Source organism: Cryptomeria japonica, chromosome 10 (assembly GCF_030272615.1).
Source record: "Cryptomeria japonica chromosome 10, Sugi_1.0, whole genome shotgun sequence".
Classification (NCBI taxonomy): domain Eukaryota; kingdom Viridiplantae; phylum Streptophyta; class Pinopsida; order Cupressales; family Cupressaceae; genus Cryptomeria; species Cryptomeria japonica.
In genome coordinates, this window is record NC_081414.1 from 897,346,684 (window position 1) to 897,365,501 (window position 18,818).

Consider the following 18,818-nt stretch of genomic DNA (forward strand, 5'->3'; position numbering starts at 1 on the left):
ATAAGAAATCTCCAATAGCCATTTTCCAAGAGCTAATTTTTGTTGGCTACCATCAACATTTGACATGCTCATAAAAGATATATGTTTAATGTTTGGAAAATCAATCTACAATTTACCTCATTATTTTATCTTGAAATGTCAAAGAAAAAGCATTCACGCAAGTCTCTAAAAAAGCTTTGCCAAATTATTGTCGATTGTAGAAACTCAAAAACAAGGCTTTTTAAAAAAATGATTCATACATGTTCAAGAAGATTCAAAGTTACAAATGAATATGATCGTGTGGAGAAACCAATTAAAGCCAAGGTTGAAGTTAAAACAAACCATCGTGCACAAGAATAGAACTACCATATACCTCCTTGTAATGCCTAAAAATATATCTAGATATAGCACATTGTGAAGGTCATAACAATTCTTCCCCACTTCGTCATTTAAGTTTATTACATCATTTTTCCATCATTTGGTTTTGTTTCAAAGGTCTATTACTCTTCCACCGTTGATTTGGATGGATTTTTCTCAGGCTTTTTGAGTTAGGGAGACCACTGATCTAGTCTTGGGAGGAGGACATGAGAGAATAGAGTTATTTCTCGACCAATGCATGTTCAAATGCCTATCCTTCATATGGCATCATTCAAATTACAACTTTATTTCTCATTGCATGACTAAGGACACAACCTATTAAACGGGGGTAAATAAAGACTAGAAAATTATCAATGTTGAAGGCCACACCTATGGATAGACAATGCTTAGAGGGTCCTAGTTTGAGGTTTTGTGTAACCAAAATATTAGTTGTCCTACATTTAAAGATACTTCATTATTTAATATTTAAAAAAGACGTAAATGCGCTCATTAAAGGTCAAAGATATCTAGCACATTACAAGGAAACTTTTTTTTGTTTTATGACAATGGTATAAACATCCTTTCATTCTTGAAATGTGGTAAAATAGAGTGAAAGTACTGGCATTTGAAGGATTTGGTTTTACATAATATTGTAAAGGTCAACCCTTACCTTTTGGTATGTCCAATGTTTATTTGAGCATTGTTTAACATAAGTCTTTATGAAGCTTATATACTCAAGCAAACTCGCTTTACATTAAGGTTGGAAAACCGTTAAGAAGGTAAAGAGGATGTAGTCACTCCCACTTTGGTTGGGATTTTGAAGCCACTTTGCCAATTCGCTACTATTAATACCATAAGGTTAGCCATTTGGTTAGATCCTTTATCATCCCTCCAAATGATTCTCAAACCCCTCAATGTAACCTTGATTGGCACACTAGACCTCATTTTATAGAAAACCTGATGCATGGATGGAATTGGATCACACTTGCTTAAACTATTAAATTAATGCCTTAGGTTCAACGTAAGCTAATTTAGGGGGCATCCCCATTCTACACCCCTAGAGAAGCCTCTCTAATCTAACAAATCCATTCACCAATTAGGCTAGGAAATCATATAAAATATGAAATGAATGCAGCAACTTCCCCTTTAGTTGACACCATCGAGCCACCACAATCCTCTTATCTTCTTAAGGACCTGGCATTGTTCCTCTATAACATAAAAAAACAAGTTCAATCTTACACATTAGCTCTAATGAAAGTGGGAGTGACAATAGATCCTTGAGTGACATTTCTCCTAAAGTGTTGCCAAAGAGAACTAACAACCAACAACCACATTTGGATTCCTTCTCAAACAAAAAGCAAGAAATCTCCTAATCGAAACAAGGTAACCCTCCAAAGCATAAAGAGACAACATGGAAGCAAATGAAGGTATCGATTTAGTTTCTCAACTTTAACCACATGACCTCATTAAGATTGTGTAGGTCACATCTCTATACCCATAGGAACCGTGACAATTTTCTCTTAAAATGTTAGGGTCATTAATGTGACAAGAAAAGGAACAAGTGTTATGTAGACAACTCCAAGTCACAAAGCCAAACATTATTATTATTTAAGAATCCAAAAGCTCTTAACTCAAGAGGTAGATGTGGATGTGTGGCAAGTTTGTCATTGGAAATTTGGTTGTCTTATTAGTAGGAGGAATAATCTTAATTTTGTAGGTACCCACATACACCCAACAAGAACTAGATTGTGGTGAAGCTTCAAAATCACATCCCTCCATTTATTCCATTCTCAAGTGGAAAATTTGGCAAGAGATGAGTGTGTTCTTGGTTACATAGAGCGAGGACAATCTCATCCATGTAGGAAATTGATTTAAGCAATAAGAAACGTGGAGAAACTTGGCTTCAAGTTTTTATTCTAGGAGTCCACAATGATGTAAAACGCAATTCAAATTGATCGACGAGAATTATTGTTGAAAGGGCTTCTCAACAATTACATAAAGATTGGACTAGTACCTCCTCTAGGTTAGCTAGTCTCAAAAAGAGGCATCAACTAAATTTGATAACATAAAGGGATTTGGTTAAGACTAGGCTCTAATCTCATTGTTTCTTTGCCTTGGAAAGGACTTCTACTAGCTTCTTTGAGTTTGAACTTGTGGCTTTCAAATCTCTTCCACCACATCTTAATGAGTTTATGGTGTAAGGAATCACTAGAGTTGGTTGTCTCAAAGACATTTGACCTCTCTCTTCATCTCAAATTCATGAGGCTGCCTTAAAAAACTAGGATAGATCCTCCTCAACTTTAATGAAAAATCGTTTCAATAAAACCAAAAATAGAAGCCCTATATACTTGTTGGGAATATGACACTCTTGTGGATTCCTCCACTTTAAGCTCCACTTTAAGAAGATTTGCCCTTGATAGGAAAATTGGAAGATAGCTATGCCAAGGAAGAGATTTCTAGAGACAAAAACATAAAGGCCCAATATGATGAAAGGGATTCCAATACATATTCCAACCATCAATCTACTCTTTCCCACTATCGATACAAGATATCTTGTATCTCCTTAAGATAGTTTCAACTAATGTAGATGACATTTCCAATCACCAATGCATAATGACCTAGAGAGAGCAATATCTCTTTAAAACATTGCCTACTAGATATAATATAATGTTAGGCAATATGTAAGAATATTTGTATACAAGGCAATTATTGCTTATATCGATGATACAATCACATTAAATTAATTAAGTTCAAAAACTAGCCTACAATTAAGTTACAACCACCTTTAAAATCCCCCATTCAATAATAAATTGAAGCCACACATTGAAGTGTGTTCCATCCAATCCTATCAAACTTTGCATCCATCTTCAAACATTTGGTATCAAAGCAAGGAAGCCCTAAGAAAGGTATGCTCGTAGAAAAGAGAAATTTCTATTGCTTCTATCAAAGATTCAAATCAAAGGACAAAATTTCTATCAACCACCAATTAAAGAAGGGATTGACTGATTGAAGAGGTTGGTTGTTTATTTTAAAAGAGCTAACCATCTACAAGGCCAATTGAGATTTGCCAAGGGTAGGGTCAATTGGGTCATTATTTAAGGGGAAAGAGTACACTAGTCAAAGCCAATAGACTATAGCTATGGAAGGGAAAACAAAAAGTTGTTAAAGGGAGATAGACTATCATTTTAATGACCAACTTGGTGAAAGATTTTGCTAAGGCTAACACATCAAGGGTGCTTTTTAAGATGGCTGGCCTATTAAAGTATTTAGGAGGGTCAACCTATCAAAAAAGCCAATTGGGTCTGCCATTAAGGTTGATTTTCGCAAAATGTGTTTACTATTAAAGATTTCAATAAGGATTAATTTTTTTGTATGCTAGCTGGGGTTGTTCAGAAATGTTGTTGAAGGTGTCAAGAGCCAATTAGCAAAAGAAATCAGTTGGAACTAGACAAAAATTAGCAATATGTACAATTTGTTTTTACATTTTCTATTTTAAACTTGAGATATCAATCCAATCTTTTGTTGTTATTAAATACAACTCTATGAAAACCCCTTATATTGTGTTATTTGCTATGTTTGATTTTTGCTAAGGTCTAGAAGTTTCTTGTAAGCCATAGGTTGCTTAATCATGTTCACTGTACAAATCTTGTTTTGCATGAAACCAAAAATTTTGATGAGCCAACCAATAAGAGTAACAAAATACTTGGCATTTACTATAGGAATTGTGATAGAATTATCTTCAAAACATAAACTAGAATGACTTCAAATCTTGTGGGTGTTGATAACCATCATAAAAAGTCCTCTTCTTTCATTGGTGACCTAGATGCTTTTTTGGAGTCTTCCCAAGATAATAACAATGCAACCAATTGTTGGTTCTGGAATAGATGAGGAATGTTCAAATTGTTCTTAATAATGCATTAAAATTCATAATGAGCAATATTAGGTTTTTTATAAATATAAGAAAAAATCTATCATTCATCAATCAAGTAACAATAAATCCTAACGTCGTGAAATTTTGTGGAAAAAATGTATTATGATTGATGTGGATCAAGGCAAAATGGTTTCCTAAGCATTGAGTAAAGTGGCTTGTCCAAGTTAGTTGAACCTATCACAATTAATCTACATGTCTTAACTTTGGAGGGCAATATTGACATTTTGTGCCTTGATAGATATAGAGATCGTAATCTTCAATATTCAACAAAACTAAACAAAACCAATATGATTCACATATTGTCATTTATCTAAGAAATCATGATACTTGTGGGATGTTTGGCTGAGAAGAAAAAACAAAAGTTGTTTCCTATTCAAAAGGTATGATGTGCAAAAGGAAATGTTGATGTGCAAACATGACAATATATCTACATGACTATATATCTGTTGAATAGAAGTTTGTGTAAAGACTTGTAGGAGATCACTCTTAAAGAATAAATTGGATTCTACAAGCTTTAGATACTTCTTTGTTGGGTATAGTGAACAATCTAAAAGCATATTGGTTCATTAGTATTTCCACTAACAAAGTCATAGATAGTTAAAATATTGATGTGAAATAAACAAAACCTTTATTTGACTATAACATGACAAATGTGTTCTCAATGATCAACTTGGAACTAGTGCTATTCTTTTGAAAGATCAAGCTTCTAGTTCATGTACTCCATCACGATTCCTGGAGTGTGTGTTGACCTCTTGCTCATATTTGATCTTGTTCCAAACATTTGGTTATATAAGTTTGAGAGTTCAAGGGAAAAAATATTCTATATTCCAAAATAAGCTTTTGAGAGACCAATAGGCTATATCAAAAGTGAGACATGATCCTTATTGATCCATATAAGATGATATATTAGCAAGATAAATCATTTCAAAAGTTTGAGGACAAGAAACACACCCTAACAACCAACACTATAAAATTGTTGTTTCCATTAGGGTGTGGTTTTGAAACTAATGATTTCCATGTATGGGTGGCACTAAATACACCATTTTTGGTACATACGAACACATTAATGTTGTGATTGTTTATTGTTGTGGTTGCCTTATAGGTTGGTCTAATGGAGGGGTTACTTGGATTTTGGTTTGGTTGTTTCTTCTCATGGTGAGAGATGACAAATAATTGACCATAATAGCATTGTTTAGCTAGGCCACAAAATTGTTGGAATCCATTAGAACATGATATTGGCAAGGATTGGTTTTTTTTAAAGATGACTACTTGTTTGGGGAGAAGAGAAGGGGAAACCAATGGAACTAATTCCAATATCTCTCACCAAATTAGGTTGTAACTTGAGACACATGTGAGATTAAAAGGAAAATGGTCCATTAGATATTTGAGCAAGTTGTTGGTTTAAATGAATGTTAAAGTGATTTATTTGTTTTGAATAATTTGACTGTTTGTATGTGTTGCTTGAAGTGAATGAATGTTCATAGATGGGTTGGAAGACTTGTTTGAATGTTTTGAATGTAGAGGTTTCCTTTATATTTTATGTTCTACATGATATTGGCAAGGATTGTTTTTTTTTAAGATGACTACTTGTTTGGGGAGAAGAGAAGGGGAAACCAATGGAACTAATCCCAATATCTCTCACCAAATTAGGTTGTAACTCGAGACACGTGTGAGATTAAAAGGAAAATGGTCCATTAGATATTTGAGCAAGTTGTTGGTTTAAATGAATGTTAAAGTGATTTATTTGTTTTGAATAATTTTACTGTTTGTATGTGTTGCTTGAAGTGAATGAATGTTCATAGATGGTTTGGAAGACTTGTTTGAATGTTTTGAATGTAGAGGTTTCCTTTATATTTTATGTTCTAGTGTTTTGTGTTTTGAGTAGAGTGAATAAATTAATCTAATTGAATAACTCGATCGAATTACAAAGGTTAAATGAAACTAAATGCATTTTGTTTCATGATTTTGATTTTAAGTTAATGAAATAATTAAACTAATCAAACAATTTAATTAACAATAAATAATTAAATAACTGTATCGAATTAATTATATTTCTGTAATTAATTAAATAACGCAACTAATTACTAGCTAGAAAGTAAAGCTTTTGTTTCTAATTTTTTATAGAAAGTGAACAGAAGTGATAAATAGAATAGAAGCACTAAATAGAATTAAAAAACTAAATTTCCTCTTTCTGATTTCAAGAGAAAGAATAAACAAGCATTCAATCTTTTGAATACAATCTTTGAAAAAACACAAATGATCTTAAATTGCTTCTTGAATACCAATAACAAAATTTTCAAATCAAAACTTCGAAGCTTGTTTGATTAATTAGTGAAGGTTTCTGTTGATTTCAGTGCGGGTAGCTAGATCCACCGACGAAAACCCATGCCTCTTAATAGCTTAGCTATAGGTTACCTCTTATATTTAAAAAAATTCCGAGGAAGGTACTATAGGCGAATTCTCCTTGGAAAACTACGTTTTCAGAGCTTATTTTCTGTGTTTTCTTTTAAATTTCTTCTAGTGAAGCAACAAGAAAGAAATGATAAAAGAGCATCTATTGTAATTGGAGGAAATACAGCATATCCAATCTGACCTTTCCTACTCTATAAATCCCTAAATTAATAAATTAAATATTTACAAGCAATTCTGAACTCCTACTGAAAGTAAATAGGGACTAGTAAATTGAAAAAAAGTCCACACTTGGAGCTAGAGTTGCTGCAAATGTAGAACAAAGCTGGTTTTAATTGGCAATTGTAACCTCAACTTCCAGGATCTAGCAGTTTCTTCCCTCTGTGGCATTTAGCCAACAGGTCAATCTCCAAATCAAGATAAGGGAGTGTTTAAATACTAGATAAGGAATGCAGAGAACGGAATTATGGCTAGTAATGACTAGATGGAAGCTAAACAAAGGCTATAACTATAATTGATCTTAAACAATGGAGCTTTCACAGTGGGTTGTGCAAAAATGGTTGCTTCCATTTTTGGACTAATGAATTATCAAAAAGTAGTCTATTTGTTGGAATGTCAATTTTTTTCGAATCATAAACACCAATGGTGGATCTAAATTGGATAAATAACAAGCATAAAATTCAAGGGAAGCTTGTGTTTCAAAACTAAATCATGTGTATGTACAAAACAAATGAATTCGCTGCTTCTGCATGAATTTTCTGGTTTACCAATGTTTTTTTGTTCACTACAATGAACAGTATAATGTTGCAACTAACAGCATACGATCGTGACATCTAGAAAATGCTGAAATGTCTCATCAAATGCAATGGTGAATTCATTGCTATGGGTAAAAGACAAAAGTTACTTTGATGATCAATACTAAAAACAAGGGCGACAAAGGTGCAGAACCTAAGACGAGATTGACAAGTTGAACCTCACCTTGGAGACATTAGTCAAATATCAAAGTTTTACGTTTTTTGTCTTGGAGGCTTATTAGTTAATCATCACTGGACTTGTAATGTGGGCCTATTCAATTTTGGGCACTCACAAGCACTAGTCTGCTATAAGGAACAGTTTTGTCCCGATAGTAGAAATGTGAATGTGAAGCTAATAACTCAATGTTTGTTCTTCCAATTTTGGTTCTAGAGTCTTCCTATCACAAGGTGAACCCTCCAACATCTATTTAAGGGCATGAGGACTGGGGACATTGAATTGAGATATTTGGAAGCATTTCATAGCGATCAATAGAAGTAGGTAACGATAAGAGTGCAACAAAAGGAAGAAGTTCTAGGTAGATTACACTACTTGTATGGTTGGAGGTATTTGATACCAAAAGGTACCAGGAAGATAGGAAACGCATGGAGTGAGTCTGTCACTCAAACCAAGAAAACTTGAAAGATGTGCATTTGCCACTTCCATCTAGTTTTCCTTGCCTTGAGGTTTCCAAGATAAATCTCTGTCTCTATGGTGTGATTTATTTCTTTTCATGCATTTTATCAACCTTCAACTTCGAAAGCACTCTAACTCAAATGTATAAGGAATTTCACTAGTAGTTGAGTGAGTTCAAATAGCATAGCAAGATTTAAAATTTATTTGGTCTACTGTAATGTACCCATGTCCCCTACTAAATATATATACACAGATATGTATGCCTGAATTAACAAACAAGAAAATAAATCAGAAACAGAGAGATATCTTACCAAAGGGAACTTTTCTGTTAAATTCTATAAGACACCTGTAATCATGAATCACTACATACACAGCGGATATTTTAAGTCACGCAATTATTTGTTAAAGGATTGTAAAGATAATTCATTTTATTATATGATTTGGAAACAAATGTATGACCAGGTTTGCCCAACCGTCCCATTCTGAGCCCAAAAGCGGTCATCAAGCCCTTTTGGCCCTGGCAGCAGATTAATCATCCACCAGGGTGGCCTAATCATTATGGTGTGGGTCTTATCCCCTTGATTATACTTATTTCATAACTAATTAATTTTCTTATGCTAGGGAGCCAGTGGAGGATAGTGGTGGCTTAATTCTGTCAAACCCAAGCCCAATAGCAGTCACCTGCCCTCCTGGCCTACTGATTTATTAAGATTCAGTAGGTGGCCTACTTGGGTGGACAGTATTCCCCTCTACAAATCCCTTTACCTCCCTGTAATGATATCAACTTAAGTGTAGATTAATAGTTCATTGTAAATGTAGATTATTATTTCTATTTACTGTTATCAATATAGAACTGTACATTATGTTTAGTCCAGATTTATATAAATAACCTGTTAGTATTTCAGCAGTTCATAATTTACATTATCCTTATATGTAATTTTATGATTATTATATCAGATACATAGAATACGAATCCATTAGAAATTACTTGTGCTATATTGTGATTTATTTCATTATTAATCCATATACATATCATCAAATTTTAGACAAGCTGTATATAACTGTATATTTAATAGCAGATTATTATCAGATTTATCAGCTGTGTGAAAACTGTTTATACACGTATCATATTGTGACTGTTTTTATCTACCGATACACATATTACTCTTTTTGCACTGTTATACAATAGTTACCATCCTTTCTTTGGGATGGAAGAGACATACCTGGAGCGACTCCTCTCTTTATAAAGTCCGAATGTTTTCTGCTGGCGATTCCTCCTTTTTTCCTACCATTCTCCCTTCACATCCTTAACGTGGTCTCCTTTTATTCTTGACAAGGAGACACGACACTTAGGATATTGGGGCGTGATGGTCTGGGCATGTCTCTATGGTATAAGAGACGCAACCCCCCACTTGCCTGATAAATGAAAAAGACTTGCCTTTTATTTGTTATGTTGCTAATCATAATCGTGTGTTAATATATTTCCATCTTTTGTTTGTTTGCATTAATAAATATTTGCTTCCTATTAAATATAAAATTTTAATAAGCACAAGTAATTTCATAAAGATGATTGTAAATTTAATAATGGAATTTAATAATGAATTACATAACATATAAGGATTACATAAGGGATTAATAATGGAACATGACAGTCCTCCCCTCTGGAGTTTGCTTGTCCTCAAGCAACTTAAGTTGGGGATGATTGAAAATTTCCTCTCCTTCCCATGTAGCATCTTCCTCAGGTAATCACTTCCCCTTAATCAAAAATCCTGGAATGGTTTTGTTTCTCAATCTCCTTTCTCTCATATTTAGGACAGTCTCGGGCTCCAATATTAGCTTATCTTCATCATCAAGGGGAGGCAATTCAGCACAAGGAGTAACTTGTTGGCCCAAGACCTTTTTAAGTCTAGAGAAATGAAAAATATTGTGGATTCTGCAATTCTCCAGTAATTCAATGTCATAAGTTACCTCTCCTATTTTCCATAACACCTTGTAAGGACCATAAAATCGTCGTTTAAGCTTTTCTGCTCCACTGGCTTTGAGTGAGGACTGCCTATAGGGCTGAAGTCTCAAGAAAACCATGTCTTCTACCTCAAAATCTCTTTCTTCCTCATTCCGATCTGCATAATTTTTTTGCTGATTTTGAGTATGGTGCAAGTTGCCCTTAAGGGAGTTCATGATATCCACATTCTGTTGTATAAAGTCCTTAGCACCAGGCACTCTGCTCTCTTCGATGGCCAAAACTCCAAAAGTAATAACATCATATCTGTAGAGGGCCTTAAAGGGGCTCATGCCAATGGACATATGATGGGTAGTATTGTAACAATACTCCCCTAAGTGCAACCATCTAATCCATGCATTTTGCTGATTTGTAACATAATTTCTCAAATACCCCTCTAGCCACTTATTTACTATTTCTATCTATCCGTCAATCTGAGGATGATAGCTAGTCCTAGGAGTCAGATTTGTACCTACTAGTCTAAATAACTCTTGCCAAAACTGGATAAGGAAACGGCTATCCCGATCACTGAGAGTATTCTTCGGTAACCCATGCAACCAAAATACTTCTTTGAAGAAAACCTCTACCACTTGGTGTGCTCTATATTCAGTGGATATAACAAAGAAGTGAGCATACTTGGTTAGGCAGTCTACCACAAGATAAATACAATCTTTGCCTTGGACTTTGGGTAGGCCGATAATGAAATCCATAGAGATACACTCCCATTTTTGGTCAGAAATGGGTAGTGGTTGTAGAAGCCCAACAGGATGGGTCTGTTCAGCCTTGTTTTTCTGACATGTCATAAATTCTTGAACATACTTCATAACATCTCTTTTGAGGCCCTTCCATGAAAATTTCTCCCTTATTTGTTTGTATGTTTTATAACACCCCTGATGTCCAGCCAAGGGATTATCATGGTATTCCTTCATGATTGTACCCTTAAATTTGGAGTTAGGCACAACAAAAATTCTATCCTTATAGAGGATAAGTTCCTCCACAACCTTGTAGTCTTCACTTGGCAAGTTTCCTTCCATTATTTCAGTGGCTAAAGAGTGCTTGGCATATTTGGCTGTGATTTGAGCCTTCCAATCCCCGGTGATGCTGGTTAAAGAATTTAAAGTGATGCTGGTTAAAGAATTTAAATAAGACCACCTGGACAAAGCATCAACTACCACATTGTTTGGCCCCTTAACATATTCTATATCAAAATCATAAGCCTGAATTTTGCTCACCCATTTGTATTGGGTGTCATTGAGATCTATTTATATTAATTCAGAAAGCACAAAACAAGAAGACAAATACATCAATATTTATATGTCATCTAGATCATTAAGATTACAAACCATTAAGAATCCATTTAGGACACTATGGTACCATGTCCACATCTTTACAATGCCTCTTCTTGCTTGCACTAATCCATCACATGCTACTATCATGTGTTTTCTTCAAGCTTCAACACAAAATCAAATTGAAAACATAGGCGGGCAAGGTTCTAGCCCTAGTAGTTGTCGAGAAAGTGGCATTAGCTTTAGCTTCAACATGTAGGTTTTTCCATTAAAGAACAAATCTCATTGGTGCCTCCTCCTCACATCTATTGGGATATAGCCCAAATTCTTTAGGAGGGGTACCTACCAATATGGCTAGACATCTTGGAAGGTAGCCACTCTACTCTTGATATTTTGATTGCCCTATACATCTATATGCTCTAATAGGGGCTATAGGGGAGTTTATGTTACTTTAGATTATGTTTTGATAGGGGGGAACTAGGAGTTTATGTTGGAGTCAAAGTCTTTCTGTATCTACCTAGTAATTACCCATCCTATCACATCAAAAACAACTATCTATAACACTAAGACTTAATGCTCACATCTCTTGCACGGGAAGCGATCTGAAAATAGCCAAATCTAGGCTATAAATAACAAAAGATGAAAATATAAAAAAGCAAAAAATGGCATGGGCTCCTTGTGCTAAAATTAGAGACTGCTAAAAGTAACATGGGCTAAAAATAGCTCTAGATAAAAATAGAAAATCCCAAACCATGCTTTTTTTTGAAAAAGGCGATGAAAACAAAAGTCATTTTAGTGTGCTAAAAATAGACTTTAGGATAGGCAGCTTTGTATGGCTTTGATGATTTTGCAACTTTTCCTTTCATCATGGCTAACCCTCTAAAAAACCTTAAAAATCTGCTTTTGATATTTTGAATCCCTTTGATAGGCATGCACTTCTATTTTACACATGCACCAATACATTGTAAAATGAACTTTGAACTTGTACTTTTGGTTTCCTTTATATAGGAATGCACTTCATCACTAGGGACACACCTAATAACTATGATATTTTTAATATTTAATTTTTCTTGTATAGGTGTGCCCTTTTGCCCAAGCATGCACCTAACAATGGGGTTCTCAAACTTTGATGTGCTCCTTGTGCTAAAACTAGAGACCGCTAAAAGTAACATGGGCTAAAAATAGCTCTAGCTAAAAATAGCAAATCTCAAACTATGCTCTTTTTTTGACAAAGGTGATGAAAAAATATTATTTAGTGTGTGCATCCTTGCCCCCAAGTGTACATCTATATATTGAGTATTGAATTTTAAAAATAAACTTGCTTCCTTCATGACATGCATCCCCTACATCAAACGCATGTGTAATAATGGGTTTTCACCCACCAATCCTTTTTTTCCTTTTAAGAGATGCACCTTCAATCTCAAGGGCATACCTATACATTGGTTCAATTTCATTCATCCTTTTATATAGAAAAGCCCCTTTCTGAACATTGGAATGTAATCACCCCTTGCACCAATTTCCTTAAGACGGACATAGATTCTTACATGCATGCCAACACACTCCACAATTATTTTTTTTTGGCTTCATTACAAGCTGTCCTCAACCCTCAATACATGTCCTTGTATTGGCATAAAAAAATTTAGAATTTTATAGCCTGTATTGAGGCACACTATTTTCATGAGGAGCATGCCTATATATGGGATCATTTTTTAAAATTTCTTAGCTTCATTACTAGGCATGCCTTAGCCTTTAAGCACACGCCTCTAAACTACCATTTTGAAGTTCAAAATGCTTAGTTAGGTGCATCTTCGCCTTTTAGGTGTACATATCTATATTGCACTTATAGACCTCATTTTTTTACATTTTCCAACCACCTCTAACCAAGAAACCTTAGACCCTTGATTGAGACCTATGTGTATTATGATATTGAAGAAACTCCATTGTCAATTGTGTGTAGCTCTCGTATTGAACACCTCAATACATTAACTTGTATTTTGAAAACCAACATTCTTTAGTTAGGTGTGCATCTAATTTTAGGCACACACCTATCACTAGTGTTTTAAATTTTGCCATGAAGAATTATTTTTTTACACTGTAAAGTGCACTCTTGGGCTCTAGATTTTATCGAACTTCTCCTCGAGAACTTCATTCATCCAATTCTAAACACTCAGGTCCATTATCGTACAAGATGATAAAAGGAGAACAAGACACAACAAACAAGATGAGTTTTGAAGGCCTTGTAGTTAAGACAACTTGAAATTCGGCACAATACAATTTTCTTTTTGAATGGGTACCCGTACAATAAAATCCATGCCAAGTAAATGGATTTAACTTACAAACTTGTCTTTCAACATTAAGGATTTTTGGGAATAGAGAAAGACACATTTGAAATGTATTTGTCCCTTATGTTATTGTTTGATTCATTTTTTTGTTACAATAACATTTAGCCTCTTGCAGCCAAGACTTGCCATTTGCCAAATTACAATTTTTTGTCCCTACATAGTGTATGCTTGTTCTTTGGATGGACTACTAGACACATTTCCACTTTGTATTGTTCCATTTAAAGTGCTGGAAAGTTATTGAAAAGCTCTGACCTTTAGTCATTGGGTTTTGAGCAAGACTTATTATTGACCATTGGCTTAAACATTGATCCCAAATTTGGCGTGCACCAAGCTTAAGTTTAGCATATAAGGAATCGTGTGTGTTCAGCATGTAGTGTGTGTCTAGGTCATATAAACCATTTAACTGATTATTTCAGCTGATATATTTTATATTTATGATCTTTCCTTGAGTGGGTACTATTCCATAAGCAAGACATCCTTCCTAGATCTAGACATATTTCTTCCTCCAGATTTCTTGCCTATTGTAGGTTTAGATATAATGCCTATGTAAATTACAAATTGAGAGACATCTGTTTTGTTTGAATGATTTTTGGAACTCAATTAAGGCAAGTAATATCGTAATATGAAATCTTCTCGAGTTAATGAAAATCCTTTTGTTTTGCTGAGAAATACAGATTTATGAATAGGAAAGATGATTCCAAAAAGTTTATTGTGAATCTAGATATGCTCAAAGAAGAGTATGATAGTGGATTGCATAGGAACAATCTTTTTGGCATGAAAAAATAGCCATCTTTGAGCTGTAATCAACCATCACCAAGAAAAGCAAGAATATTTGTGTTTGATAATAGGAAGATCAGATAGGAAATGCATGGCAATAACCTGTAATGGTCACATAGATCAAGGAAAAGGATCTAAATTTCATTTTATTAGGTAGTTTCCTGACAATGCATGCCAAACAGGCACGACCGTACCATGTAACTTCAAAACATAAATTAAGCAGAGGTACTTCCACAAAGCCTTGTAAACACCTAAATGAGATTTGACTTCGCAAAATGTCCTTTCTTTATCAAATTCTGGTGTTATTGTACTGCAGAATACTGAGGTGTTTAAGGTGCAAAAGGTGGTCATTCTGAAAATAGGCAACTCCACCAACTTGCAGAGTCTTCTACAATCATGGATTGAAGAGAAATACGAATCAGCCTTGTATAACTGTGTGGGGAAGTGTCATAATCATATGTGCTCAGAATGGTTAGAATGGATGCTTGGGTAGACAACTGAGACAATTTACTTTATAATTAGCACTTCCTTGTTCTTGTTTGATGAAAAGGTGGAATTGTTTAAGGAATATTCTTCAGCTAATGCACACTTTTCCTCCGAGTCTTAATAAACTAAGATGGATTATCAACCAAGTGAATTTCATTGTCCTTGTTAGGAATTATGGTTTCCTTGCATACAATTATTGGTCATAAGCTGACTAGCAGCAAGCTGAGTCATTCAAACTTTTTAAATGAATGGAGACAAAATGGGACTTTTGAGCTGTAAAGAATTAAACAATTGTCTACAATTATTGGTCATAAACTGGCTAGCAGCAAGCTGAACTACAGAAATTTTTTAAGCAAATAATGACAATTCTGAGCCAAAACTAGTCCAAATGCATATTAAGAGACATTTTTCTTGAAATTAAAAGGTACTTGCAACTCATCACAGGGTAGTATTTGTGCAGATCAAGTTCTGTTGAATTCATCAAATGTCTTTTGTTATGCTGATAAATCTTGGGTTGTGATTGGAAATAGTGACTGCAGGAAGCAGAGAGCGTGAACAAATGAGTGTGTCTGGAAGGGAATGGCTGGCTGTCCCCAGGGCAGTCAAGGAACATTATTGGCATCCCCAGCTGTTCACATGAAGTCCCTGCATTTCCGGGATATGACGGCCAAAAAGATTTTGATCAGGGATGGCAGGGAGTTCTTGAGGCATCCCCTCATCCCTCAAACGTCCCCAGGAACATAGTTGTGAATTACTTGACAAACAGGAGAAAGTTGATAGTTAAAAAATTTAGTTGAATAACACTAGAAATGTAATCTAGACCTGACTATAATGTGAAAATGAACTTTCCCCTGATCTATTTATTGTCTTGTCCCTCCTTAATTTACCAATATTGCACCAGAACTCATGATGGGTTTCTAAAGTAAAGTGCATCAGAGCCCATATCAGATATCTGATGAGATTTGGCGAGAGCAAGAAACATTGGAGTTCAGGAAGACTTGCTGAGGTTTTCTATAAAGACACGTTATAAAAAATGCTTTGAAGAAGAGACTGTGGGTAGCGGATAAGAATGTGAAATTGATCAAGACTTTTGTAGCATCAAAATTCCTGAACAGATCTGCATGAATAATCAGATAGAAAGGTTGCAAGTTACGCATTTTGTTCTTTGAGTTCTATTTTTCCTTTGGCAGTCCATATTAATGTGAATAGGTACAAGATCGGCAACCTTGTAAAAAAGAGCAGAAAGCCAAAGTATTCCTGCAGACATATTGATAAAGATTGTTTATGGAGAAATCCACAAGCTCATTCAGTTTCATGGTAGGGCAGAGTTGTGAAACAAACTCAAGTAGAAAGCAAAATGACTCCAATTTTCCAGAGTTTGAGACACTGTTGAATGAAGGGAAGAAATTTTGTCTGTGAAGAGCAACCAGAAGAATTGAGTACATCAATTGTTTTCCCTGTTATCAATGGTTGACATCTTAAGTAATTGCTTGTTCAATTATTTGTTCTTCTGTAGAAATCAGAGTTCTAAAGGAAAAGAAGTGGATATCTCAAACCTGAATATTTTGTTTCTTAATTAATCTTGGAAATATTTATGAAAAAGCACTGATTCCCTATTTTTTAATATAGAGATATTATGTAGAAAAAAGGAATACAGTAGAAAATATGGCTTAAGACTTAGGTATGATGGGGTAAATAACCAAAGTTGCCAGATAATTGTCCTCTGCTATTTAGATACATGTATACGCAAATGGGATATCCCATACAGAGACAATACTCCTGGATACTACATGGATACTGCGTCCAGACATATCAATAAATGAGCCTATATTTGGGCCAAATCCAATACATTTGGATACAAAACCGAGCTGCTTGATGCTATATTATGTCAGGGTTTATGAAAAACGTTCAAAATTTGCAAAAACAATTACACACACACACAACACAGATATTAAAGACGAAACATAATATAACAAAATAAATATTGTAAACTAAAATATAAATGAATATTTTTAAATTTATGTTCTATGCCCTTAGGTTTATAAATAATTGAATATAAGTATATTTCTACATATCTAGCAGTATTTGTATCAAGGGATATTGAAGATTTGCCATATCTATATCCGTATCCAATATCGATCTGTATCTGTTTCCGTGCTGACTTGAACAGGGAGGACTTTGACAAGAGGTATTAGGAAGCCCTGGAGCTCCTCATATTATCAGTGACATGTGAAATGTTGCCCCAGTTTTCTGGATTCTGAGTGACCTCCAGAGTCTGTAAAATTTGATGATAAGAAGTGGACTTCAGATATGGATGATTTATATATATTCAGAAATTTAGAACAGGGGGAATCACTTGAATCAAGAATCACTTCAGCAGCACTTGCCGAATATTAAGGATATTAGGGATTAATCAAGAAATTGTGATCGCTTTTTTATATGCCTACCTCTCTGGGAAATTTTCTTAAGGCAATTAACTAGATTCTAACTACACTTCTGACACATTTGGGAAACAAGTTCCTAGCAAAGGGTAGATGGATGGAACAGTTTAGAACAAATGGCATGACCTCCCAGAGCGCTTTTGCTCAAGTTTAAGCCAAAAGGTAAATAAAAAAGGTCTCGCTCAAAGCAAAGGTAAGATTCATACATCTACTGCAAGTAAACCAGCAGCAAAATATGGTGCCATTTCTGTGGTTTGATGGGCCACCTGAAAGCCTATAGAAAAAGAATCTTCTTAGATCATATGCAGAATATATATCAAGAACAAGCTAACATATGGGAGAATGAAGATGATTATAAAAAGATTTAATTGTTTCTCACCATAGGAATAATGCACTATAGTATTTTGATTCAAGTGTTGATAAATGGACTGAAAGGAAGGATTGGTTAATATCCGATATCATACTTGATTTGAAAAAGTTACTCTTGCTGATAGTAAAACACATTGTGTGTAAGGGAATGGAACATTCCAAACTAAATTGAATGGAGCTAAGAAAATTACATTTTAAATCTTGGATATTTTCTTGAAATAAGTAAGAATCTATTGCCTATAACTAGAATAAATAGGCAATAGAAGTAACATTATGTATAGATTAGTGTTTTTGTGAAGAATAAGAGATCCTCACAAAAACACTAATCTACACATAATTTCGGGGCAATAGTATAGCACAAATGCTATTTGAATCTTCAAAGCACATTCCTTGATTGTTGTTGCCAACACTAGCCCACCTTAGCACCAACAATACGGTCACTTGAGTTTTTAGCTATCTTCCACAAAGTCTCAAGATAGGGAGGAGAAGACACGAAAGATAGCTCTCAAGGATGAGGAGACCAAGGGCCTAGATTTTTGGATGACAAGGGATGGTAGCATGTGGTAGTTTGGGGGCAACCCCTAGCAAGGTCAAGGAGTAGCACCCCTTTGGTGGGTTTGGGGGCAAAGCAAATCAAAAACACTTTATTTATTTATTTATTTTAAATATTGACTTTTTTATTTTCTTGCCCTAGAAGTCCCAAGCATAGTCCGGAGACTCCTAGGAGTCCCTTGGACAACTCGAGGATGTCTTGGAGTCCCCACGCTGTTCCCAAACCAAGGGGGTGTCACAAAAACTCCCTTATCAAAAATACAAGAATTTTGAGGGGCGTTGGTATCTTTCTAATTTTAAGAAACATAGAATGGTAAAAGGCTTAAATCACATATGAAACAAGAGAAGCTTGTGTAGTGTCCCCTTTACAAAATTCATGCTATGAGGCAATGTTACAAGACTTGGCGAGTCTCGAGATAAGGAGGTCAAAACAAGGCCCAAGAACTCGTGAACCAAGTTTCT

The 18,818-nt window shown here is 34.8% G+C and overlaps 1 protein-coding gene and 1 long non-coding RNA gene across 5 annotated transcripts in view; one reads left to right on the forward strand and one right to left on the reverse strand.

The window, feature by feature from the left end:
* Nucleotides 1-18,818, forward strand: part of LOC131046355 (serine/arginine-rich SC35-like splicing factor SCL28) — a 121,999-nt gene that overhangs the window by 22,232 nt on the left and 80,949 nt on the right. The window contains exon 3 of one of the 3 annotated variants that reach the window (XM_057980091.2): nucleotides 15,525-16,411. The exons of the other annotated variants lie outside the window; for them this stretch is intronic. Within the exon in view, the coding sequence (XP_057836074.1) occupies nucleotides 15,525-15,549 (25 nt within the window). The 3' untranslated portion in view covers nucleotides 15,550-16,411. Of the gene's footprint in view, nucleotides 1-15,524; nucleotides 16,412-18,818 lie in introns of those variants that run through there. 3 annotated transcript variants of the gene reach the window in all.
* The window catches only part of LOC131046362 (uncharacterized), a 170,948-nt gene that overhangs the window by 12,793 nt on the left and 139,337 nt on the right, over nucleotides 1-18,818 (reverse strand). The gene's annotated exons all lie outside the window — the stretch shown is intronic.